Source organism: Loxodonta africana, chromosome 1 (genome assembly GCF_030014295.1).
Source record: "Loxodonta africana isolate mLoxAfr1 chromosome 1, mLoxAfr1.hap2, whole genome shotgun sequence".
In the NCBI taxonomy this organism is placed as follows: Eukaryota; Metazoa; Chordata; class Mammalia; order Proboscidea; family Elephantidae; genus Loxodonta; species Loxodonta africana.
The window spans coordinates 71,063,500-71,089,517 of NC_087342.1; the positions used below are offsets into that span (position 1 = coordinate 71,063,500).

General features: G+C 38.3%; 2 protein-coding genes across 2 annotated transcripts in view; one reads left to right on the forward strand and one right to left on the reverse strand.

The window, feature by feature from the left end:
• The window catches only part of LOC100674542 (probable small intestine urate exporter), a 69,086-nt gene extending 68,117 nt beyond the window's left edge, over positions 1-969 (forward strand). Inside the window, exon 15 of the mRNA XM_064281660.1 lies at positions 538-969. Within this exon, the coding sequence (XP_064137730.1) occupies positions 538-633 (96 nt within the window). The 3' untranslated portion in view covers positions 634-969. The remainder of the gene's footprint in view (positions 1-537) is intronic.
• Positions 652-25,359, reverse strand: SLC17A1 (solute carrier family 17 member 1; the record flags this gene model as incomplete). The annotated part of the gene is given in 10 exon segments (XM_064293563.1): positions 652-786; positions 16,221-16,296; positions 17,082-17,229; positions 17,321-17,453; positions 18,465-18,626; positions 18,730-18,868; positions 21,863-21,953; positions 22,296-22,383; positions 22,458-22,691; positions 25,168-25,359. Coding segments are annotated over 10 exon segments (1,398 nt in total), but the record flags the coding sequence as incomplete, so codon positions are not given.
• Positions 25,360-26,018: the final 659 nt, after the last annotated feature.

Here is a 26,018-nt window from a genome sequence, read left to right on the forward strand (position 1 = left end):
AAGGGATCCCTTGTCAAACTCCTTACCAAATTCTTGGAGCTAATAAAATTTGGCCCATTGGCAACATTTGCCGCAAGTGTTCAGTCTCACCTTCTTAAAACCCTTTTCTCACTTCACATCTGAGACACTACATTCTTCAACTGTTCTACCTAGCTCATTGAAGGCCCTTCCCAGTTTCCCTTGCAAACTCTCTCTTCCTCACGTGTAGATGTTAGAGAGCTCCCAAATCAAAAACTAAACCCATTGCCCGTGGAGTCAACCCCAACTCATGACAATCCCACACATTGGATCCCTGGGTGGTTTTGAATCACCAACCCTTTGGTTAGTAGTAGTCAAGCACCAGCGCAAACCATTTGTCCCACCCAGGAACATTAGAGACCCCCAGGCTCTCAATTTTATATCTCTAGCCCCACCATTTACTTAGCATTTCAAACCAGTACATCTTCCAGGCTGCATGCCCTTTCTATCAGGACGTCTAATAGCTTCAGACTTAACCTGGTCCCCTGACCTCTACCCCTTCGTTCTTCCCTATCTCAGTCAGCAAGACCACAGTTTACTCAAGAGGTCATCCTCAAGTCCTGCACCCCTGCTCCCCACGAAGACTCTGAGTTCTGCCTTCAAAACGGCCCTTAATCTGATCACTTCTCACCTTCAGAGGCGCGTATGTTGTCTTTCTTTAGCCCACTCCTGAATTTCTGCTTTACCAAATATAAGGTAGAAAATGAGGCTTATCACACTAATGGCTGTCATGAGAAAGAAGACTTTAAACCAGGGATATTCTGGATCCTAAAGGATTAAAACATAAAGTAATTAAAAACTATCATTCTTGTATTTGTTTTTTTAATAACATTTAAAATTTAACATTAAAAATAATGTAGACTCAATGCAGGTGACTCAACAAACATGGAAAAACACACTCATAAGTAGCAACCAAAAATAGGTCATAATTTCATTCTACAGAAATAACTACTATTTAAGTCTTTCTACTCTTTGATCTATTCTATGCACACAGTAAATTTGAAGTATATAAAAAAGACATTATGATCTTCAAGTACTAATGTTAAAAATGCATATAGTTTTTCATTTAGAAATATATCATAAACTGCATTTCAATAAATATTTGACTACATCATAGTCTTTACTGGCTGATTTATTATTTTTATAATAAAATAATTATTTTATTATTTTTATAATAAATCAGCCAAATGTTAAAAATGCACGTAGTTTTTCATTTAGAAATATATCATAAACTGCATTTCAATAAATATTTGACTACATCATAGTCTTTACTGGCTGATTTATTATACAGAGTTTAAATCTATAAAATTTATTTAAACATTTTTTATCCTTTATTTCTTATATTTAAATTTTTTCCTTTTTTTTGCTGCTATCAATTATGAATTTCCAGTAGTTAACTGCATACATATCAATCCTTTTGAATCAAATGTTATCAAATAGCTTTTCCTCATTTCTAAAAACAATGTATTTTCTTCTTCAGTTTCTAAGACTGTAATCTTTACAGAAGCAGATGTCTTTCTCCCATGGAGTGGCTAGTGGGTTTGAACCATCAACCTTTTGGTTAGCAGCAGAGAGCTTAATGACTGTACCACCAGGGCTCCTTCAAAACTTGTGATATGGAATTAAACTATACAAAATTTATAATACATTTGGGGGATATGATATCTTTACAATCTTAAGGAGTCCATCCTAGAAACCTGATGTATCAACGCTTCATATATTTTCAGTGATAGTTCTCACTAAACCTGTAGTTTTTTCATATGGACCTAGTACATTGTTAAGTGTTTTTTCCATAATTCTTTTATAATATTGGTTGATACTGTGTTTTAGGTTTTGCTCCAATATGATGTCTACCTTCAACTTATTTTTTTCCAAGGAAGACAAAGACATTACATGTAATAAAGTTATTTTTTCCCTCTCTTTTACATTATGTATATCCATGATTTAGTTCTCTTGACCATTTGTGTTTGCTAGCATTTCCAGAATGCTAAACAATAGGGTTGATAGCAAGTATCCTTATATTTATTTTTAGTACTTTTTCAAATATTCTACTCATAGTTTTGAGTTTTCTACTATAAATGTCAAGGTTGGCTTTTAATTCATAAGCAGGGTAAGCATATATATTTTACAGTCTGGTTTAATAATTCCAACATTTGTTTCCTTAGGGGTCTGTTTCTGTTGTTGGTTTTTTTCTGCTGACTCTCCCTTATTTTGTCATACTTCCTCAATGTACCTAGTTATTTTTTATTGTGTTCTGAAGATTGCATTTAAAAATTGTTTTTAGGGACAGTTTGATATTTAGGATGATGTCATTTTCCCCTAGGCAGTGTTTTTGTTTGCTTCTTCCAGGCATACTTGGCAACATTAGCAATCCTGAATCATTTTAAATAAAGGCTCCATATTTTTCTGGTCCACTGAAATGATTCAAAGTAGACCATGTGAGGAGTGGTTTATTTCTGTTCACCTTTACTCATCAGATGCAGTTCTTGGAAGGTCTCAGGGGAAAACATTAGTTTATCAGGGCCCTCACCATTGTCAGGCTCTGATTATCAGCAAAATAATAACGTATGTATATATATAATTGTTATATACAGCTTTCCTCATCCTAAGAAAAAGTTACTTCCTAGTCCTTTGCTCATTTCTTTGAGTTCCTGGTTTCTTCCATATCTTGTTCATTACAGCTTTCTGTCTCTGGTTTTCTGAAGCTTCATAACCCAAAACCAGATCCATTGCCTTTGAGTTGATTCACACTCATAGTGACCCTATGCTTCATAGAAGACTCTTTTTACATTTTCCCAGCCATTTTAGTAGTCTTCATTAAGAAAGCTAGCCCAAATGATTTAATCTCCCAGAAGCAGAAGCCGTACTCATTCCTTTTGCTGTATCTAATCTGAAATTTCTAATTTTGATGTTTATATTTTTTATTTCCAGGGGTTAGATTTGATTGTTAAAGCTCATGTTTTTTTTTGTGTGTGTGTGTTTTCAATTCCCTCTTTCACTTTGTTAAACATTGATATGTAAGTTTTCAATATTTCTGAGCATTTAATTCTATGGTTTTTATTTCTTCTAACTCTCAGTCTTGGCACTTTATTATAACTTCATAACTTCAAGCATTTTTTGATCTTTGATTGTGAAATAATTTTCACTGGAACTACTTTCAGGAGGAAACTCTGGAGCCTGTGTTCAGGGTATGTTTTCCCAGAGATGATTTTATTTGTTTCTACCAGGCATCTGTGAGCTTTGCTAGCCTGGGACTGCTTGAAATTCAGTTCTAAGATTGTGGCTTTTGGAAAAAATAGAGCATTTGAATTTGGAATGGAGAATCTTGTGAAAGTTGGTTTATTGCTACAAATCTCAGAAGAGAGTTTTATTTTGTTTTCAGTTTTTCCTTCTCTTTACAGCTGAAGTTGAGATAGAAATGCTTTCTTACTGAGCAGAGACAAATTTGGATAGTTCTTGAGGCATATTTCTTCCTTATTTTTAGAAGTCAGCAGAGAAATTAGCTCAGCCAACAACTTTTGGAAGTCAGTTCAGCACCTTTGAGTTAGCTCAATGTAGAATATGCTGTAGTAGGCTCTATGCTCAGGGACAGGTACCAGATTCTATTTCCTGGAGTTCCCCGTTTTTCTGACCAGGGAGCTTCTGTGGTTATTGTAATGCTTCCTGCCTTTCTGATAGCATAAGCCTGTAGGGTGTGATGGTGGTGGACTCATCTCAATGGGAAATTCAGCCATGGTACATGCAGACCACCTCTCCTTGGTTCAAGCTGTTGGTTAAGGGGCATTTGGAGGAAATGCTTACACACTACTACTCAGCTTGTAGGTTTTTCTTCAAACAACTCAAGTTTGTATATGAACCTCATGGTACTCATGGTGTGAGGGTGTAGTTCTTTGTGAATTCCAGCTTTATTCCTGAATTTTCATTCTGACTTTTTTTTTTTTTTTTTTTGAGTGGTTTTAAGACTTTATCCTCAGTTTGTCCACTGTAAATGAAGATATATAGATAACTCATAACTGGCAATTTACCCAAGGCAGCCAGTGGCTTCAATGGCCATTTGCATCACTGGAATCAAACTCCATTTTCATTTCTTTTTTTAAATAATTTTTATTGAGCTTTAAGTGAACGTTTACAATCAAGTCAGTCTGTCACATATAAGCTTATATACATCTTACTCCATACTCCCACCTACTCTCCCCCTAATGAGTCAGCCCTTCCAGTCTCTCCTTTCGTGACAATTTTGCCAGTTTCTAACCTTCTCTACCCTGCTATCTCCCCTCCAGACAGGAGATGCCAACACAGTCTCAAGTGTCCACCTGATACAAGTAGCTCACTCTTCATCACCATCTCTCTCCTACCCATTGTCCAGTCCCTTCCATGTCTGATGAGTTGTCTTCGGGAATGGTTCCTGTCCTGGGCCAACAGAAGGTTTGGGGACCATGACCGCCGGGATTCCTCTAGTCTCAGTCAGACCATTAAGTCTGGTCTTTTTATGAGAATTTGGGGTCTGCATCCCACTGATCTCCTGCTCCCTCAGGGGTTCTCTGTTGTGCTCCCTGTCAGGGCAGTCATCAGTTGTGGCCAGGCACCATCTAGTTCTTCTGGTCTCAGGATGATGTAAGTCACTGGTTCATGTGGCCGTTTCTGTCTCTTGGGCTCATAGTTATTGTGTGACCTTGGTGTTCTTCGTTCTCCTTTGATCCAGGTGGGTTGAGACCAATTGATGCATCTTAGATGACCGCTTGTTAGCATTTAAGACCCCAGACGCCACATTTCAAAGTGGGATGCGGATTGTTTTCATAATAGAATGATTTTGCCAATTGACTTAGAAGTCCCCTTAAGCCATAGTCCCCAAATCCCCGCCCTTGCTCCACTGACCTTTGAAGCATTCAGTTTATCCCGGAAACTTCTTTGCTTTTGGTCCAGTCCAGTTGAGCTGACCTTCCGTGTATTGAGTATTGTCCTTCCCTTCACCTAAAGTAGTTCTTATCTACTAACTAATCAGTAAATAACCCTCTCCCACCCTCCCTCCCTCCCCCTCTCGTAACCACAAAAGTATGTGTTCTTCTCAGTTTATACTATTTCTCAAGATCTTATAATACTGGTCTTATACAATATTTGTCCTTTTGCCTCTGACTAATTTCACTCAGCAAAATGCCTTCTAGGTTCCTCCATGTTATGAAATGTTTCAAAGATTCGTCACTGTTCTTTATCGATGCGTAGTATTCCATTGTGTGAATATACCACACTTTATTTAACCATTCATCCATTGATGGACACCTTGGTTGCTTCCAGCTTTTTGCTATTGTAAACAGAGCTGCAATAAACATGGGTGTGCATATATCTGTTTGTGTGAAGGCTCTTATGTCTCTAGGGTATATTCCGAGGAGTGGGATTTCTGGGTTGTATGGTAGTTCTATTTCTAACTGTTTAAGATAACGCCAGATAGATTTCCAAAGTGGTTGTACCATTTTACATTCCCACCAGCAGTGTATAAGTGTTCCAATCTCTCTGCAGCCTCTCCAACATTTATTATTTTGTGTTTTTTGGATTAATGCCAGCCTTGTTGGAGTGAGATGGAATCTCATTGTAGTTTTAATTTGCATTTCTCTAATGGTTAATGATCGAGAGCATTTTCTCATGTATCTGTTAGCTGCCTGAATATCTTCTTTAGTGAAGTGCATGTTCATATTCTTTGCCCACTTCTTGATTGGGTTGTTTGTCTTTTTGTGGTTGAGTTTTGACAGAATCATATAGATTTGAGAGATCAGGTGCTGGTCTGAGATGTCATAGCTGAAAATTCTTTCCCAGTCTGTAGGTAGTCTTTTTACTCTTTTGGTGAAGTCTTTAGATGAGCACAGGTGTTTGATTTTTAGGAGCTCCCAGTTATTGGGTTTCTCTTCATCATTTTTTGTAATGTTTTGTATTCTGTTTATGCCTTGTATTAGGGCTCCTAAGGTTGTCCCTATTTTTTCTTCCATGATCTTTATCGTTTTAGTCTTTATGTTTAGGTCTTTGATCCACTTGGAGTTAGATTTTGTGCATGGTGTGAGGTATGGGTCCTGTTTCATTTTTTTGCAAATGGATATCCAGTTATGCCAGCACCATTTGTTAAAAAGACTATCTTTTTCCCAATTAACTGACACTGGGCCTTTGTCAAATATCAGGTGTTCATATGTGGATGGATTTATATCTGGGTTCTCAATTCTGTTCCATTGGTCTATGTGCCTGTTGTTGTACCAGTACCAGGCTGTTTTGACTACTGTGGCTGTATAATAGGTTCTGAAATCAGGTAGAGTGAGGCCTCCCACTTTCTTCTTCTTTTTCAGTAATGCTTTGCCTAGCCGAGGCTTCTTTCCCTTCCATATGAAGTTGGTGATTTGTTTCTCCATCACATTAAAAAATGACATTGGAATTTGGATCGGAAGTGCATTGTATGAATAGATGGCTTTTGGTAGAATAGACGTTTTTACTATGTTAAGTCTTCCAATCCATGAGCAAGGTATGTTTTTCCACTTAAGTAGGTCCTTTTTAGTTTCTTGTCGTAGCACTTTGTAGTTTTCTTTATATAGGTCTTTTACAGCTTTGGTAAGATTTATTCCTAACTATTTTATCTTCTTGGGGGCTACTGTGAATGGTATTGATTTGGTGATTTCCTCTTCAATGTTCTTTTTGTTGATGTAGAGGAATCCAAGTGATTTTTGTATGTTTATCTTATAACCTGAGACTCTGCCAAACTCTTCTATTAGTTTCAGTAGTTTTCTGGAGGATTCCTTAGGGTTTTCTGTGTATAAGATCATGTCATCTGCAAATCGAGATAATTTTACTTCCTCCTTGCCAATCCGGATGCCCTTTATTTCTTTGTCTAGCCTAATTGCTCTGGCTAGGACCTCTAGCATAATGTTGAATAAGAGCGGTGATAAAGGGCATCCTTGTCTGGTTCCTGTTCTCAAGGCAAATGCTTTCAAGCTCTCTCCATTTAGAGTGATGTTGGCTGTTGGCTTTGTATAGATGCCCTTTATTATGTTGAGGACTTTTCCTTCAGTTCCTATTTTGCTGAGAGTTTTTATCATAAATGGGTGTTGGACTTTGTCAAATGCCTTTTCTGCATCATTTGATAAGATCGTGTGGTGTTTGTCTTTTATTTTATTTATATGGTGGATTACATTAATAGTTTTTCTAATATTAAACCAGCCTTGCATACCTGGTATAAATCCCACTTGGTCGTGGTGGATTATTTTTTTGATATGTTGTTGAATTCTATTGGCTAAAATTTTGTTGAGGATTTTTGCATCTATGTTCATGAGAGATATAGGTCTGTAATTTTCTTTTTTTGTGATATCTTTACCTGGTTTTGGTATCAGGGATATGGTGGCTTCATAGAATGAGTTAGGCAGTATTCCGTCATTTTCTATGCTTTGAAATACCTTTAGTAGTGGTGGTGTTAACTCTTCTCTGAAAGTTTGGTAGAACTCTGCAGTATAGCCATCCGGGCCAGGGCTTTTTTTTGTTGGGAGTTTTTTGATTACCGTTTCAATCTCTTTTTTTGTTATGGGTCTATTTAGTTGTTCTACTTCTGATTGTTTTAGTTTAGGTAGATAGTGTTTTTCTAGGAATTCATCCATTTCTTCAAGGTTTGCAAATTTGTTAGAGTACATTTTTGTAATAATCTGACATAATTCTTTTAATTTCAGTCGGGTCTGTTGTGATGTGGCCCATCTCGTTTCTTAATCGGGTTATTTTTTTTCTTTTCCTGTATTTCTTTAGTCAGTCTGGCCAATGGTTTATCAATTTTGTTAATTTTTTCAAAGAACCAGCTTTTGGCTTTGTTAATTCTTTCAATTGTTTTTCTGTTCTCTAATTCATTTAGTTCAGCTCTCATTTTTATTATTTGTTTTCTTCTTGTGCCTGATGGATTCTTTTGTTGCTCACTTTCTATTTGTTCAAGTTGTAGGGACAGTTCTCTGATTTTGGCTCTTTCTTCTTTTTGTATGTGTGCATTTATCGATATAAATTAACCTCTGAGCACTGCTTTTGCTGTGTCCCAGAGGTTTTGTTAGGAAGTATTTTCATTCTCGTTGCATTCTATAAATTTCCTTATTCCCTCCTTAATGTCTTCTATAACCCAGTCTTTTTTGAGCAGGGTATTGTTCAGTTTCCAAGTATTTGATTTCTTTTCCCTAATTTTTCTCTTATTGATTTCCACTTTTATGGCCTTGTGGTCTGAGAAGATGCTTTGTAATATTTCGATGTTTTGGATTCTGCAAAGGTTTGTTTTATGACCTAATATGTGGTCTATTCTAGAGAATGTTCCATGTGCGCTAGAAAAAAAAGTATACTTTGCAGCAGTTGGGTGGAGTGTTCTGTACAAGTCAATGAGGTCAACTTGGTTGATTGTAGCAATTAGGTCTTCCATGTCTCTATTGAGCTTCTTACTGGATGTCCTGTCCTTCTCCGAAAGTGGTGTGTTGAAGTCGCCTAGTATAATTGTGGAGGTGTCTATCTCACTTTTCAGTTCTGTTAAAGTTTGTTTTATGTATCTTGCAGCCCTGTCATTGGGTGCATAAATATTTAATATGGTTATATCTTCCTGGTCAGTTGTCCCTTTTATCATTATGTAGTGTCCTTCTTTATCCTTTGTGGAGGATTTAAGTTTAAAGTCTATTTTGTCAGAAATTAATATTGCTACTCCTCTTCTTTTTTGCTTATTGTTTGCTTGACATATTTTTTTCCATCCTTTGAGTTTTAGTTTGTTTGTGTCTCTAAGTGTAAGGTGTGTCTCTTGTAGGCAGCATATAGACGGATCATGTTTCTTTATCCAGTCTGAGACTCTCTGTCTCTTTATTGGTGCATTTAGTCCATTTACATTCAGTGTAATTATAGATAAGTAAGTGTTTAGTGTTGTCATTTTGATGCCTTTTTATGTGTATTGTTGACAATTTCATTTTTCTACTTACTTTTTTGTGCTGAGACGTTTTTCTTTGTAAATTGTGTGTTCCTCATTTTCATAGTATTTGACTTTATGTTTGCTGAGTCGTTATGTTTTTCTTGGTTTTTGTCTTGAGTTATGGAGTTGTTATTCCTCTTTGTGGTTACCTTAATATTTACCCCTATTTTTCTAAGTAAATACCTAACTTGTATTGTCCTATATCGCCTTGTGTCCCTCTCCATATGGCAGTTCTATGCCACCTGTATTTAGTCCCTCTTTTTGATTATTGTGTGATCTTTTACATATTGACTTCAATGATCCCCTTTTTGAGCATTTTTTTTTTTAATTAATCTTAATTTGTTTTTGTGATTTCCCTATTTGAGTTGATACCAGGATGCTCTGTTCTGTGACCTTGTGTTGTGCTGGTATCTGATATTACTGGTTTTCTGATCAAACAATTTCCTTTAGTATTTCTTGTAGCTTTGGTTTGGTTTTTGCAAATTCTCTAAGCTTGTGTTTATCTGTAAATATTTTAATTTTGCCTTCATATTTGAGAGAGAGTTTTGCTGGATATGTGATCCTTGGCTGGCAGTTTTTCTCCTTCAGTGCTCTATATATGTCATCCCATTGCCTTCTTGCCTGCATGGTTTCTGCTGAGTAGTCTGAACTTATTCTTATTGATTCTCCTTTGTAGGAGACCTTTCTTCTATCCCTGGCTGCTTTAAAATTTTTCTCTTTATCTTTGGTTTTGGCAAGTTTGATGATAATATGTCTTGGTGATTTTCTTTTTGGATCAGTCTTAAATGGGGTTCGAGGAGCATCTTGGATAGATATCCTTTCATCTTTCATGATGTCAGGGAAGTTTTCTGTCAGCAGATCTTCAACTATTCTCTCTGTGTTTTCCATTATCCCTCCCTGTTTTGGGACTCCAATCATACACAAGTTATTCTTCTTGATAGAGTCCCACATGATTCTTAGGGTTTCTTCATTTTTTTTTTTAATTCTTTTATCTGATTTTTTTTTCAGCTATATTGGTGTCAATTCCCTGGTCCTCCAGATCCCCCACTCTGCATTCTAATTGCTAGAGTCTGCTCCTCTGACTTCCTATTGCGTTGTCTAATTCTGTAATTTTATTGTTAATCTTTTGGATTTCTGCATGCTGTCTCTCTATGGATTCTTGCAACTTATTAATTTTTCCACTCTGTTCTTGAATAATCTTTTTGAGTTCTTCAACTGCTTTATCAGTGTGTTCCTTGGCTCTTTCTGTAGATTGCCTTATTTCATTTCTGAGGTCATCCCTGATGTCTTGAAGCATTCTGTAAATTAGTTTTTTATATTCTGCATCTGGCAATTCCAGGATTGTATCTTCATTTGGGAAAGATTTTGATTCTTTAGTTTGGGGAGTTGTAGAAGCTGTCATGGTGTGCTTCTTTATGTGATTTGATATCAACTGCTGTCTCCAAGCCATCTCTAAGATATTGTAGTGAATTATTCTATATTTACTCACTGAGTCTTATCTTGTTTTGTTTTCTTTCAATATACATAGATGGGCTACTAGATTGTGCTGTCTTGATTGTTGTAGCCCTTGAATCACTTATGTCCTATTACCAGCTGGTTTGGGCTGTTGCCAGATATATAAGCCTAAGAGTCCATTCACTATTCTTGAGTCGAATCTGATTTTGGGTCATCAAGTGTGTGGTGCAGACTGTCACATATCCACCTTGAGAAGTAGTGGTGATAGTTGTATGCACCAGATTCTAGTAGCAGCAGGGGTTCACACACAGCAGGGGGGGCAGGATGCTGACAGGCTTCCCTCAAGTGTCAGGGAGGTAGGTGTGTCTCTATTCCTAAAGCACCTTGGTGGGTGGGCTCTGCAGCTGTACCTTAGGCCCCCAATGCAAGTACCTCTACAGATTGGTAGGTGTCACCCTCCTTAGACCCCTAAGGCAGGAGGCTAGGTGGTCTGGGGGGATCTTCAGCCCTCAGTTCCCTGTTTTGGGTCAGTGAGGGCTCTGTTGAATATGCAGAGATATCAGACCTGGGAAACTTGTCTTTCTAGTAATCTGCTAAAACAATTACAGTCAGATCCCTATCAGAAATGCCTTTGCATTATAATAGCCACCTTGTTCCCTGTAGGGATGAAAGCCCAAGACTGTGGATCACATATGCTTGGCTGGAGCTGGTTCTGTGTTTTTAGTCCAATTAGGGAAGAATTTTTGGTCCCTGGGTTTTTTGTAGCTGCTTCTCTCAGGCCAGGAGAATGGGTTAGGAAAAGACCCAAAAAAAAAAGAAAGAAAGACAGAAAGAAAAACCGCAGAGCAGTTCACTCTCTGGCTCAGGAAATTCCAATGTTAATGAAGCTGCCTGGGAAGGGGAGGGGAGGGTTCAGATAAATAGGAGAGAGTAGCACCTTGGAATATAGACAAAGTTACTTATCTTGCTTGGAATGACTGTTTTATCTGAGACTCCCAAGGGGCACGTCAACTGTGTGCGCTGGCTGGGTAGAGATTGCAGCAGCCAAATCTGGATTATTAAAATTGGCAAATGACCCCAGGGATAAAGTGGTGGGAGTTTTCAGCTCACCTCTCTTAGGTGCTATCCTCAGGTGTTTCTGATTGTGGTTGCCTCAAGTGCTCCCTGATGCCTTTCAATGAATACTTTTGGTGTTTATTCGGGCATTCCAAGTTTTTCTCAGTTAGAGTGCCAGCCAGCCATACACTGCTCCATCCTATCTGGAAATTGAGTAAGTTTCTAAAAGTTTGCTTTATAATTATAAAAGTGTGCTGTTAGATGCATGGAAATTTAGAATATTTCATCTTCCCACTATCATCAGGTGCCAACTCATAGTGGCCCTATGTACAATAGAAGGAAATACTGCCCTGTCCTGCACCATCCTCACAATCGTTGCTATGCTTGAGCCCCCTGTTGTAGCCACTATGTCAATCCATCTCGTTGAGGGTCTTGCTCTCTTTCACTGACCCTCTGCTTTACCAAGCAAGATGTCCTTCTCCAATAACATGTCGAAAGTATGTGAGACGGTCTCTCTGTCTTCGCTTCTAAGGAGGATTCCGTTCATTCTAGGGATGGATTTGTTCATTCTCATGGCAGTGCATAGTATATTCAATATTCTTCACCAACTCCATAATTCAAAGGCATCAATTCTTTTTCAGTCTTTCTTATTCATTGTCCAGCTTTTATGCACATATGAGGCAACTGAAAACACCATGGCTTAGGTTAGGTGCTACTTAGTCCTCAACGTGACACTTTTGCTTCTTAACAGTTTAAAGAGGTCTTTTGCAGCAGATTTGCCCAATGCTACAGAGCAGAAATTATCAAACGATGTCGTTAATGTCACACACAAGCAAAATTTTGCAGAAGATAATTCAAAAATGGTTGCACCAGTACATCCACAGGTAACTTCCAGAAATTCAAGCCAGATTCAGAAGATGACATGGAATGAGGGATATCATTGCTGATGTCAGATGGCTCTTGGTTGAAAGCAAAGAATACCAGAAAGTTGTTTACCTGTGTTTTATTGACTATGCAAAGGCATTTGACTATGTGGATCATAACAAATTATGGTTAACACTACAAGGAATGGGAATTCCAGAACACTTAATTGTGCTCCTGAGGAGCCTGTACATAGACCAAGAGCACCTGTTCAAAAATCAGAAAAGGTATGCATCAGGGTTGTAGCCTTTCACCATACTTATTCAATCTGTATGCTGAGCAAATAGTCTGGAAAGCAGGACTATATGAAGAAGAATGTGGCATCAGGTTTGGAGGAAGACTCATTAACAACGTGCAATATGCAATGACATAGACATAGCCTTGCTTGCTGAGATCGAAGAGGACTTGAAGTGTAATATAAAAAATAATGCTTTTACAAATTCCCATTAATAGAAGCATCTTAAAACACTTAAATTCATTTATACCCTCTCTTGTGCAATTATTGTAGTGCGTTTTAATTTATATCCTGTAAGATATTATTGTGCTTGTTTTATAAACTCAGTAATTATTAGTTTTACTGTAATATTTTTATTCTCCATTTCTCTTCATTTATTCCTACACATCTATGTTTCATCTGTGATTATTTTATTTCTGCCTGAAAAATTCTCATTTAGCAGTTTTTACATTGGAGGTCTGTTGTTGATAAATTTTATAAGTTTGATTGGAAGTGTTTTCATTTTACTTCGATTCTTGAAGGATATTTTTACTGGATATAAAATTTTAAGCTAATAATTATTTTCTTTTTTGCATTTTAGAGATATCAGTTGATTGGCTTCTCAGTTTCGTTCTTTCTGTTGAGAAGGCAGCTGTCAGTCTTATTATTGTTCCTTCGAAAGTAATGCACCTTTTCTATGAGGCTCTTTTAAAGATACTCACTCTCTTTCCCTTACTTTCCTTATTTGTAGTGATTACTATGACAGGTCAATATGTGCTTTTCTATTTACCTGTTTTTTATTCCATATTGATGACATCTTTAACGACTACATTCCTTTCCAGGCTCAGAAGTCTTTAGCATGCTATGGCTATGGAAAGGGATTTAACTATTTTTACAGAAAGAGGTGCTTTCATTCCACGATCAGTGATGTAAAGAGAATCCCCATTGTCAAGAATCCCGAATGCCATGACAAGTCTTGGTTTTTTTGCCTCTGTTCCCCAGGGTACTGCCCTACACAACTTCTGAGAACCCATTTATATCGAATCTATGTTCTCCAGGGAGCACAAAATTACCCGTAAATTGCAATGTAAACAGCACCCCTGGAGTTGTGCAAATGGCAGAGCTACTTCTGTCAGCAAACTTATTATTTTCTAAGGCATAGCAGTGTTTTTAAGTCAAACATATTTTGATTCAAACCTCTGGTAAGATCCCAAACCAGTGGTGAGATCTTGGGTGGACAGCTTAGTATGTGAACCTCAATTTCCTTAGTTGTAAAGTAGTATTTAAAGTAGTATTACCAATATTGGTGGGTTATCATGAGGATAAGCATGCACACAATAAAAATAGGAATGGTGTAGCTAGCATTTATATAGTATTTGCTGTGTGCCAGTCACTATTCTATGCACTTAGCATATCCTAATTTATTTAATCCTCATAATAAACCTATGAGGTACATATTCTCTTATTACTCCCATTTTACAGATGAAGAAACAGGCATAAAGGAGGTAAATAATTTTCTTGAGGTAAAAGGACGTACTAACATTGAAACCCAGTCATCTGACTGTAGACTTTGTATTCTTAATCATTGGGCTATACATACATCTGTATATGTATATGTGTACGTATACATATACTTATATATATATATACGTATATATGTATGTATAAAAATATATATATACATATATACGTATACATACATATATATACTTATTGTACAACAGTACAAAACACTGCCCAGTGTTTCAGCAAACAAGGGTATCATCTGCATATTGTAGATTGTTAATGAGTCTTCCCACAATCCTGACGCCTTATTCTTCTTTATATCATCCAGCCATCAGATTATTTACTCAGCATAGAGCTTGAATAAGTATGGTGAAAGGATACAACTCTGGCACACACTTTTCTTGGTTTTAAACCATGCAGTATTGCCTCATTCTGTTCAAACAACTGCCTCTTGGTCTATGAACAGGCTCCTCATGTGCACAATTAAGCATTCTGGAATTCCCATTCTTTGCAATGATGTCTGTAAATTGTTATGATCCATACAGTTGAATGCCTTTGCATGGTCAATAAAACATAGGTAAACATCTTTCTGGTATTCTCTGCTTTCAGCCAGGATTCATCTGACATCAGCAATGCTATCCCTTCTTCCACATCTTCTTTCGAATTCAGCTTGAATTTCTGGCAGTTCCCTGTCAATGTACTGCTGCAAACATTTTTTAATTATCTTCAGCCTAATTTTACTTGTGTGTGATATTAATGATATTGTTCAATAATTTCCAAATTCTGCTGTATCACCTTTCTTTGGAATGGGCACGAATATGGATCTCTTCCAACTGGTTGGCCAGGTTGCTGTCTTCCAAATTTCTTGGCATAGATGAGTGAGCACCTTCACTGCTGCATCTGTTTGTGGAAATGTCTCAATAGGTATTCTGTCTATTCCTGGAACCTTGTTTTTGCCAATGCCTTCCATGTAGCTTGGACTTTTCCTTCAATACCATTGTTTCTTGATCATATGCTATCTCCTAAAATGTTTGAATGTTGCCAAATTCTTTTTCGTTACAGTGACTCTGTGTATTCCTTCCATTTCTTTTGATGCTTCCTGCATCGTTCAATATTTTGCCTATAGAACCCTTCAGTATTGGAACTTGAGGCTTGACTTTTTCTTCAGTTCTCTCAGCTTGAGAAATTCCAAGTGTGTTCTTCCCTTTTGGTTTTCTAACTCCAGTTCTTTGCATATGTCATTATGATACTTTACTTTGTCTTCTCGAGCTGCCTTTTGAAATTGTTCAGTTCTTCATCATTTCTACCATTGCTTTAGCTACTCTACATTCAAGATCAAGTTTCAGAATCTTCTGACATCCATTTTGGTCTTTTCTTTCTTTCCTGTCTTTTTGATGACCTTTGGGTTTCTTCATATATGATGTCCTTAATGTTATCCCACAACTCATCTGGTCTTCAGTCATTAATGTTCAGTGAATCAAATCTACTCTTGAGATAGTCTCTAAATTCAGGTGGGATATACTCGAGGTCATATTTTCACTCTTGTGGACTTGTTTTAATTTTCTTCAACTTCACCTTGAATTTGCATATAAGCAATTGATGGTTTATTATGCAACTCATGTCTGACCTTGTTCTGACTGATGATATTGAGCTTCTCCATTGCCTCTTTCCATGGATGTAGTTGATTTGATTCCTGTATATTCTGTCCAGTGCTGTCCACGTGTATAGTAGCCATTTGTGTTGTTGAAAAAGGTATTTGCAATGAACAAGTTGTTGGTCTTGCAAAATCCTGTCATGGGATCCCCAGTGTCATTTCTACTGCCAAGGCCATATTTTCCTACTACATATTCTCCTTCTTTGTTTCCAACTTTCACATTCCAGTGATCAGTAATTATCAATGCATCTTGATTGCAAGACAATCAATTTCAGACTGCAGAAGTTGGTTAAAATCTTGCAATCTCTTCACCTTTTTCCTTAGTGACTGGTGTGTAAATTTGAATAATATTTGTATTAATTGGCTGTCTTAGTCTGGGTTCTCTAAAAGAAGCAAAACCAGTAAAGCTTATAAATATATAGAGAGAGATTTATATCAAGGAAATGACTCACACACTTGTAGAGGCCGAAACATCCCAAGTTTGTGGGTCCAGATAGAGGCTTCTCCTGATTCATGCAGCTGCAGGGGCTGGTGAACCCAAGATCAGCAGATCAGACAGCAGGGCTTCTGCTCACAGGTTGCAAAGATTGAAGAATCCCAAGATTAGCAGGCAGGATGGCAGGTAAGCTGCTAGCTCAAGTCCCAAGAAATGGAGGTCAGGTGAACAGGAGCCAGCTGCAGGATCCAGGGTGAGCAAAAGCCTGTGAGCCTTGCCAGAAAGTCCACTTCTATTTAGTGCAGCCCACACCACCAAGGAAACTCCCTTTCAACTGATTGGCTACTCACAGCAGATCTCGTCATTGAGGCAATATCATTATATCAAATCTCATCATGGAGGTGATCACATCATCATATGTATATGTGTGTATATATATATATATATATATATATATATATATATATATATATATATCCCATATGGAAACCCTGGTGGCAAAGTGGTTAAGAGCTCAGGGTGCTGGTCAAAAGGTTTGAATCTACCAGGCACTCCCTGGAAACAGTATGGGGCAGTTCTACTCTGTCCTATAGGGTCTCTATGAGTTGGAATCAATTCGACAGCAATGGGGTTTTTTTGTTTTTGTTTTTGGTTTATATTCTATACATATAGAGGTGTATCCATTTATCTATGTTCTATATGTCTATGTCTACATCTACCTATACTTGGGTACATAATTATTACTTACATGTCTGACCTATATAGATGTTTTTCCAAAAATTTTGTCCTGCTGGGCATGAACTCCAAAATAACTGAACTCTTAAAACACCATTGAGAGCTTAGATTCAAGAAAGAAAGGGACTTTTTAAAACCCTACCTGGGAGCGATATCCCAGGCATTTATTGTTATTCCAGGTATAATAAAGCTTCCTGTTGCACTAGCAATTAACAGGAAAATGACAGTGCTGTTGAAGCTGGAACTTAGGTAAAGCAGACACATACTGAAGAGGGCAGGGAGGAGAAGTCCTAGAGAGTGAGACAAACAACACAGTCAGGAGCTTTCTCACAATGGAGTGAAGATTCTCCCAAATGCTTGAATGTCTTGGCTGGTCCTTACCTAGTGTGGTAAAGAGCTTCCGGTTGTTAACTGTGCTGAGAATATTTCTGGATGAAATGAAGTCTGCCATCTGTCCTGCTAGGATAGCACAGATCCAGGCAAACAAATAGGGGAGGGCAGACAGCAGCCCATTCTGAGGAGGAAACATTGTTCTGAGATTGAGTATGGTGGAAATGTGGTATTGATACACACAGCAATCCTTGCACTGAAATTCAGTATCTAAACTTTGTACTGTCTTATGGGAGTCCATCAACATATGGTCCCAGAATTACAGCTGGAGCCTTGTTCCCAAAAGAAAAAGGGAAATAAGTAAGAGGTAAGAGTTGTCACAATCTGTCTAATTTTCTATTTAAGTATAATGGACCTGAGAGCAGTAGACAGTAGCGAGGAAGACTACATTGGGAGTGAGAAGGACTGGCCTTGGAGAATACAAAAGAGATAATAATGGTAACAGTTATAAATGTGTGTGTTCTCGTTCTGGGCCACTTGCTTCTAACACTTGAAATAACTCCATGGTTTCATGAAAGATGAAACCTAGCAAGAGAGCTTAAATGGCCTCACCCTTAGTCTGGTCCCTAGGCAGATATTAGATATTCATTACAGAATATGCCAAAGTGGCAAATTCAGACTTTATTTCTAAAGGAGTCTTTTCTGACAACCGTAGCACCAAGCAACAGGAGCTTCCAGGCATCAATCATTCTCCAAGTCCAACAAGCAATGGGGTTGTGATTAAGAGGTGCCAGGTCTTTCAGAGAAAGACCTGAGCAGGGGCTCACAACCCAAGATTCGTGTCCTTACCCAAGGGGAAGGATCTGTAAGAGCTGAGGGATGTGGCAGGGCACAAACAAGTGGCTTTCAGGGAAGAACACTAGTCCCCACAGGGAAAGGTAGCACTAGGACAATCATATAGTGAATGGGATGTAGAGAATCTGTGGGAACATGAGTGTATGTGTATTGTTGCAGAAGTACCAGTGTCTATACCTGCACCTTTTGTCCTGGGCAATGCTCACATAAGAACTGAGCGTAAAGAACATCAGCTAAACAGTTCAGGAACAGGCGAGAACTGACACTTGGGTCCTGAGAGACAGAGAAATGAGCACAGAGTTCTTCATAAAGTTAAAGGGAGAACAGAGCGTGTACTTACTTCTTTTATATTAACATGAAGCACAGGGTTGATATACGTTGGGATGTATACATTCAAAATGCTATTTGACCAGAAAAAAGCAAAACTACCAAGAGAAATGGCCCAGACTGGAAGAGACTTAAGCATAGACTTGATGGGTAGAGATTGTCGACTTGAGATGAACTGGAAAAGAACCCATTAGTCATTAATACATTGAAACAAGCTGAAACATAACTCGTTTGGAGCATCATATGAAAGGTGCTAAGGACGTGCATCTGTGTTTTACCTGCTGGGCAAGGGAAGCCATGATGAATTCCTTCTCACTGATGCTTATACATGGGTGGTCCTTTGGGTTATCATAAACCAGAAGGAGCCAGAGAAGACATAAGGCACAGCCACAAAGCAGGATTAGTTAAAATTGGAATCTTTTCAGTCTGTGGTGGGACTCTTTCCCAGACTGGCATTTTTCAATGTATTAGTCTGAAAACCTGGATCTTCTTTTTCTTTCTTGAAACTTTGCAGTAAGGGTCACATTTTTTTATAGCTCCCCCAGTATCTACACCTGCCATCCATACCCCAGAATGAATTTTACAGGAATGGTGGAAAGCTGCCTGGCCTCAGGAAATCTGATCTCCTAGCCTCTGCATCCCTCTGTGAATGATATCTTGGCCTTCCTGCCCTCCAGTCCTAATTTTTATAGACTCCTAATGTGTTCCACCACACCAGCCATAGGAGTATGGCACTGCTTAACCCACACAGGGCTTGAGAGTCACCCAATTTGGTGAGCTAGGCCTCAGCCATGTTCCTGAGATATAGCCCAGGCTTAAGGCATTGTACAAGTCCTGTAAGAGTTTGCCAACTTGGTTCTTGTTTTTGAGTTTCCTGTACCAGTGACCTGATCATAGGAAATCCTCTGTTAGGACAGGGAATATATAGTACTCACCAGTCAGTCTTCTAGAAATGCATTCATTCATTTGACAAGTATCGATTAAACACCCGTTATGTACCGTGCCACCATCTGTCAGTTTGTCATAATGTGGTGGCCTGCATGTTGCTATTGATATGCTGAAATACCAGCCCAAAGGTTGGAATGCACTATACAATGGCCATAACAATGGACTCAAACATACCAATGATCATGAAGATAACACAGGACCAGGCAATATTTCAGGCTGTGCAAGGGATTATCATGAGTCAAAGCTACTAACAACAAATACACTATGCACTATTCTAGGTACTGGGGACATAGCAGCAAATAAAATAGACAAACATTCCTGCCTTCATGGGGTCTGCTTTCTAATGGAAGAGAAAGAGACAATGAAAAATCAACAAGTAAAATCTACTGAATGATGGATGATGACAAGGAGCGTGGAGGAAGGCCATACAGGGAGAGGGAGGGAGGAGTGCCATGCTCAGGGAAGTCTGGGATATGAATGCAGACATCTGGGGCAAGAACCCTCCAGGCAGAGGGAGTAGTAATTGCCAAGGCTTTAAGTCAGGAAAGAGCCCTGGTGGAGTAGTAGTTAAGAGCTCCGCTGCTGACCAAAAGGTTGGCAGTTCAAATCCACCAGCCGCTCCTTGGAAACCCTGTGAGGCAGTTCTACTCCATCCTCTGGGTTGCTATAGGGTCGCTATGAGTTGGAAGCAACCAGATGGCAATGGAGTTTTTTTTTGTGTTTTGTTTTCGTAAGTCAGGAGGCCAGTATGACTGGGTGGAGAGAGCAAAAGGGAGGACGGAAATGGATGAGGATAAAAAGTAATGAGGCCAGATCATATGGACACTTGCAGTTTTTATAGCAACAGTATTAAGATGTGTGTAACTTTAAACTACATTCAAAGGATATTTTGACCTCATTCTGTAACCTCAGAACCCAATCCTAAGGCAAAATGTAAGTAGAGAGAAGTGAATATCTAATAAATACATGAGTAAGGCATACATTTGTATGTGTTAGCTTATTCAACCCTCAAGAAATTCATATGGTGCTGGTATTATCTCTTTTTCAAAGTAAGGAAACCGAGGCTCAGAAAGGTCAAGTTACTTGCCCAGGGACGCATTATTAAACCTGTTGGAATCGAGTATTTACGTGTGCTTCCATTTAGTCTTGCTCCAGGCCTCTCAAATGTTAAAACAGGCCTAGCCTCCATGTCCAGTAATCAAATTTCTTTTGTCCTCATCTTAACCATAACGAACAATACCGTTCTTCCCCTTGGTGCCTTTGATTCTGACTCCATGCATTGGCCCCAAAGCTCAGGTCATTCCTTTTCATCTTAGTCTCTTTGGCCCTGCCTCCTTGCATTGGACTTCATTCCTCTGGCCATTTCTCCTCAGCCTTTTTCTAAGACTTATTCTCTTCTATTTGCCATAACACTTGCCTTTCTTCCAAAGTTCTGCCCCAGGCTCCTTCTACCCTAGGGTTATATTCCCTCCCTAGACAATATCATTTGTGCTAGTGGTCAAGAGCTCCACTGTTAACCAAAAGATCAGCAGTTTGAATCCACCAACCTCTTCTTGGAAACCCTATGGGGCAGTTCTACTCTATTCTATTCAGTTCTACTCTACTCAACCTACTCTATAGGGTCACTATGAGTTGGAATCAACTAGATGGCAACAGGTAACAGGTATGCACAGTCATGCATATATAGTTCTGAGCACAAGGCCTGGCTTGTAAAAACAAACAAACAAACAAAAATCAAACCCATTGCCATCAAGTCAATTCCAACTCATAGCGACCCAATAGGACACAAAGAACTGCCCCAAGAACGTAATAAATGTCGACTTCTCTCTTTCAATAGGATTCAGGCTTTTTTATATTGCTAACTTTATATAAATTCTTATACTAGGTTTTTATTTTTTTACTTTTGCTTCTTAAATTCTGAATAATAACTGAGCTTTCATAGAAAGTGACTGATTGCTAAGGTCATGTGTCACCTTGGCTGGGACATGATCCTCAGTGGCTTGGCAGTTATGATGTAGTTTGACAGTCATATAATGATGCGATCACCTCCATGATGAGATTTGATATAGTGTGATCACCTTTATGATGGTTCTGCTATGAGTAGCCAATCAGTTGAAAGGGAGTTTCCTTAGGCGTGTGGCCTGCAACCAATACAGGTGGACTTTCTGGCAAGGCTGGAGGGCTTTTGCTAGCTCTTGACCCTGCAGCTGGCTCCTGTTCATCTGGCCTCCAGTTCTAGGGACTTGGGTTAGCAGTTTACCTGCCATCTTCCCTGCTGATCTTGGGATTCCTCAGTCTCTGCAGCCTGTGAGCCTAGAGAAGCCTCCAGTCTGACCCATGGACTTCGGACTTTCCAACTTTTACAACTGCGTGTGCCATTTCCTTAATGTAAATCTCACTATATATGTATTTATAAGATTTACTGGTTTTGCTTCTCTAGAGAACCCAGGCTAAGACAGTGACTCACCAAAAATATAGAAGACAATGGGCCAGCCCAGGGACTGACAGATGAATCCAGTCAGCAGCAGGACAATGAAGGGTCCCAGAAAAAACCCTAATGAAAAGACACAAAGGACACCTTTGATTAATCCAGGCATCTGAAAGAAGAGACAAGGTAACCTCATGGTAGCAGTGAGCAATTTCCTGTGAAATAAATTGGTAGAGCATAACGCTGGGGAGAAGAAAAGAATACAATATTTACTTTTCTCTCTTATTTGAGATAAGAAACCTACTCCATTGAAGATAGTTTTGTCATCTTTAAAGCTAGGATGCTGGAATGGATGATTCCCAAAGCTCTTGACAGTTCAAAACACAAATGTTTCTTACAGCTGTAGGAAAGAACATGATCTAATGAGATGAAAATATGATTCAGCCATTTTGGACCCCAAGTCCCTACCTGATAGACTTATAGAGGTAAGTCTGCCTCTTTCCCCGGGAGGGGCCCATTTGACCCATATTTCATGCTGTGCTGTTCCTGCCATCCCCTGAAATTAGAAACATGATCTCTGATATTTTCCATGAATTTAAAGCCTGTTCAGTTTTTGCATTATCTCAATACCTGAGTTATGCCCTGGACTACTCGGCACAAGATGACTGAAGTTTTTCCAAGTTTAGCTGCCAGCGGTATGAACAGGCTGAACAGAGAACTGAAGAATAGCCCACAGCCAACCATCTTCTTTATAGAGTATATTCCAGACACGTATCCACTAAGAATTTGTGTTAAGACTAAACCATAGTAGATGGAACTGAGGATGATCCCCTGGATTTCTGGGCTCCAATTATACACGGGATTCTGAAAGAAAAGAGGAGACACATCTAACTAGTCTGCATATGGGAGATTTACTGTTATATTCCAGGGATGTGGGGAAACTGGTCTTCTCGTTCATCCCATGTAAAGATAAAATAGCTCCCCTCTGCCCAACGTTCTTTATTATAGGGTTTTTTTATTCCTTTACAACACCGATTTTGTGCACGTGTTTACATTTTATAACTGATATCCTCAACTAATACAAAGTCCTTGTGGTCAAGGGCACCATTCGTGCCTCCAATATCTGTCACAGTGTAGACATTTAATATTTATTGCTTGAATGTTGCCAAAGTCGTGTAAAGTACATGTAGTACTAGAAACCTAAGTTGGCATTTCCCTATTCAATATATTTACTAGTAGTCATTAGACAAAGCACACCATATATAAATTATTCTATACCAACCTTATGAATAAATATTTATATATGTATAAATTTGCATGAGTCATGTAAATGAATAAGAAATAGATGATATCCCAATAGATAAAAATGGTTGAAGGATATCAATAGCTAATTTATGAGAGAAAAAACTGAAGTGACCAATAAACATAGGTCACAGAAACATGTACAATCCCATTAATAATAAAAGAATATCTATTTTAAAGTTATGGTAGAATTTCTATGAGGAGCCCTGATAGAGCAGTGGTTAAGTGCTCAGCTGCTAACTGGAAGGTCAGTGGTTCGAACCCACAAGCTGCTTCACTGGAGAAAGATGGGGCATTCTACTTCCATAAAGATTTGCATCCTTGGGAACCCTATAGAGCAGTTCTACTGTGTCCTACAAGGTCTTTATGAGTCAGAATCCACTCAAAGGCAACGGGTTTGGGTAGAATTTCTAATTATCGGATTAAAAAGCAGTTGTCATTAAGTGGATTCCAACCCATGACCACCCTATATGTGTCAGACTAGAACTGTGCTCCATAGGATTTTCAGTGGCTGATTTTTTGGAAGTAGATCACCAAGCCTCTCTTCCAAGGTGCCACTAGGTGCACTCAAATGGCCAACCCTTTGGTTAGCAGCTGAGTTTTTTTAACAGTTACACCACCAGGGAGTCCAATGATCAGATTGGTAAATTTTAAATAGAATAATAATACACATTGTTTGGCTATGAATGAAGCCTGATTACAGAGTATCCCTCATTCATGTGTATCACCTTCTCTCTCATCTCCCGTCCTAGTCTTTTCTATATTTAGGATTCCTCACTGTGTTCTCTGTGGTGTCTATTCTTCCTTGTTTTTCTTGTTATTTGGTGCTTTGATTTTGTATCCAGTGAGTTGTTCTTCAAGTAACAAAATCAGAAAAACTGAACATGTGAAAACTTAATCAATATATTAACCATCAGTTTTTTTCCTGAGGAATTTACCAGAGGACAAGCTTTAGCCAACCAAGGCATGATTGGGGCAATATTATCCAAAGAATTGATGGTGGGGAGAAGTGAATATGTAATTAGAGAACTAAGGGAGTCCCTGGGTGATGCAGGTTAAGCACTCAACTACTAACCAAAATGCTGGAGACTCAAACCCATCCAGCAATACCTCAGAAGAAAGGCCTGGCGATGTGCTTCTGAAAGGCCACAGCCTTGAAAACCCTATGAAACCCAATGCTACTCTGCATGTGTGCAGTTGCTGTTAGTTGGAATTGACTCCACAGCAACTGGTTTTTGGTTTATAGACATAAGACTAAAACTATGATGGTAAGAAAAGTCGCAGAATTTTATGTAATTATTATATACTCTGTGTAGAAATAATTCAACTAACAAAAAGAAAGGAGACTAAAGAGGGAAAGTAGGAGGTAAAATGAGCTCTCAATAATAATTGGGAGTAAAAGGATGTCATTTAAATCATTGTTACATAAAAAAAAACAAGATGCACTACATTGCATATAGTGTGATATCTTTAATATACAAAAGGGGTGAAAATAAGCTGTGTTTGTATTTGGCTGTAGATTCACAAATGAACACATGGAAAAGTACAGTGAAAAAACATTCCTCCATCCTCCTTTCCATTTTTTCCAGCATCTACATCTTCTGACGGATAACAACTCATAAACTTCCAGATGTAAAAATTAATAAAACATTTAAAAATATTGCATGTTCAAAACTTAAATAAAAACCAGGATGTACCTTCACCTTCACGTCTGGCTTAAAAGATTTTCCCTTTTTTCTTTTGTCCAAACTTCTCTATTCTAAAGAAACTCTAACTCCTAGAATAAACGTGGTCCATTTTACTCTTCTTCATATAGAAGGGTTCACACACAACACACACAAAGCCCTTTACAAACACTGAGGCATATTTTAATTATGGAACATGTTTATCTATATTACTATTTTCCAGGTAGATCAAGACTTGAGCTTCTTTTTCTATTTACTATTGTCTTCTCTAAAGTATGATAACATTCAATCTCTGTACAAATTAGCACAATAGGATTTTAAACTTATGATTCTGAGTAATATTTTCGATATACCTTTATGTTGTCTGGGAGCTTGTTTGCGGAGGTGTTGTATGACCCGTGTGGGTATGTGGTGTTCACCATGGCCACCATTGTGAGGTTCAGACATGTGCGTTGTGCCATTATTACAACATTACAGGAGAGTATGAGAAAAGATAATCCATAGCGAAAGGAACAAAAACCTGGAACTGGGAAGTGGAAGAGAAAGTGTCAATTGATAACACAAACTGAGGTCAAAATATAGTTTAACATAAGGAAGCATCACTCAGAAATCTGAATCCTTAGATAAAGGTTTAAAATTTTATTGTACCTATGACTTTTGAGACAATAAGACACAATAGGAAGATGTGAGACTAATTTTAGTCCCTAAAATATAATCCTAACTAGAATGCCCCCAGAAGATTAAGCGACCCCTCCACATACTCTGAGTCATGTCAATTTTCAAAAGACTGTTTACAAATACCCTGAGTTACCCTTGGGTGCAAGTCTCCTTACAAAGACATGTTCTCTCAAGGAAATTGCTGCACTCTTCAAACTTACCAGAGTACTCTGGCTAAGAAACTTGTGTGTACACAGAAAAAAAAGGCGTTTTTAAAAATATAACCAACTTATTGAGTGAGTATAATGCTAGAGTAATCAGTATAATGTTGGCGTAAGACCAAACAAACTCATTAATAGAAAAAAAAAAAAGGGGAGTTTCGAAACAGATGCACATACATTGTCAAATGCTTATAAATAAAGGCACCAATGCAACTCAATGGGGGAAAGCAAAGTCTTTTCAATACACGAAAAGGGGACACTGAGCTTCCTTTAAGGTGATGGAAAATTTGGAGGCTACATAATAGTAATGGTTGAACAGCACAATG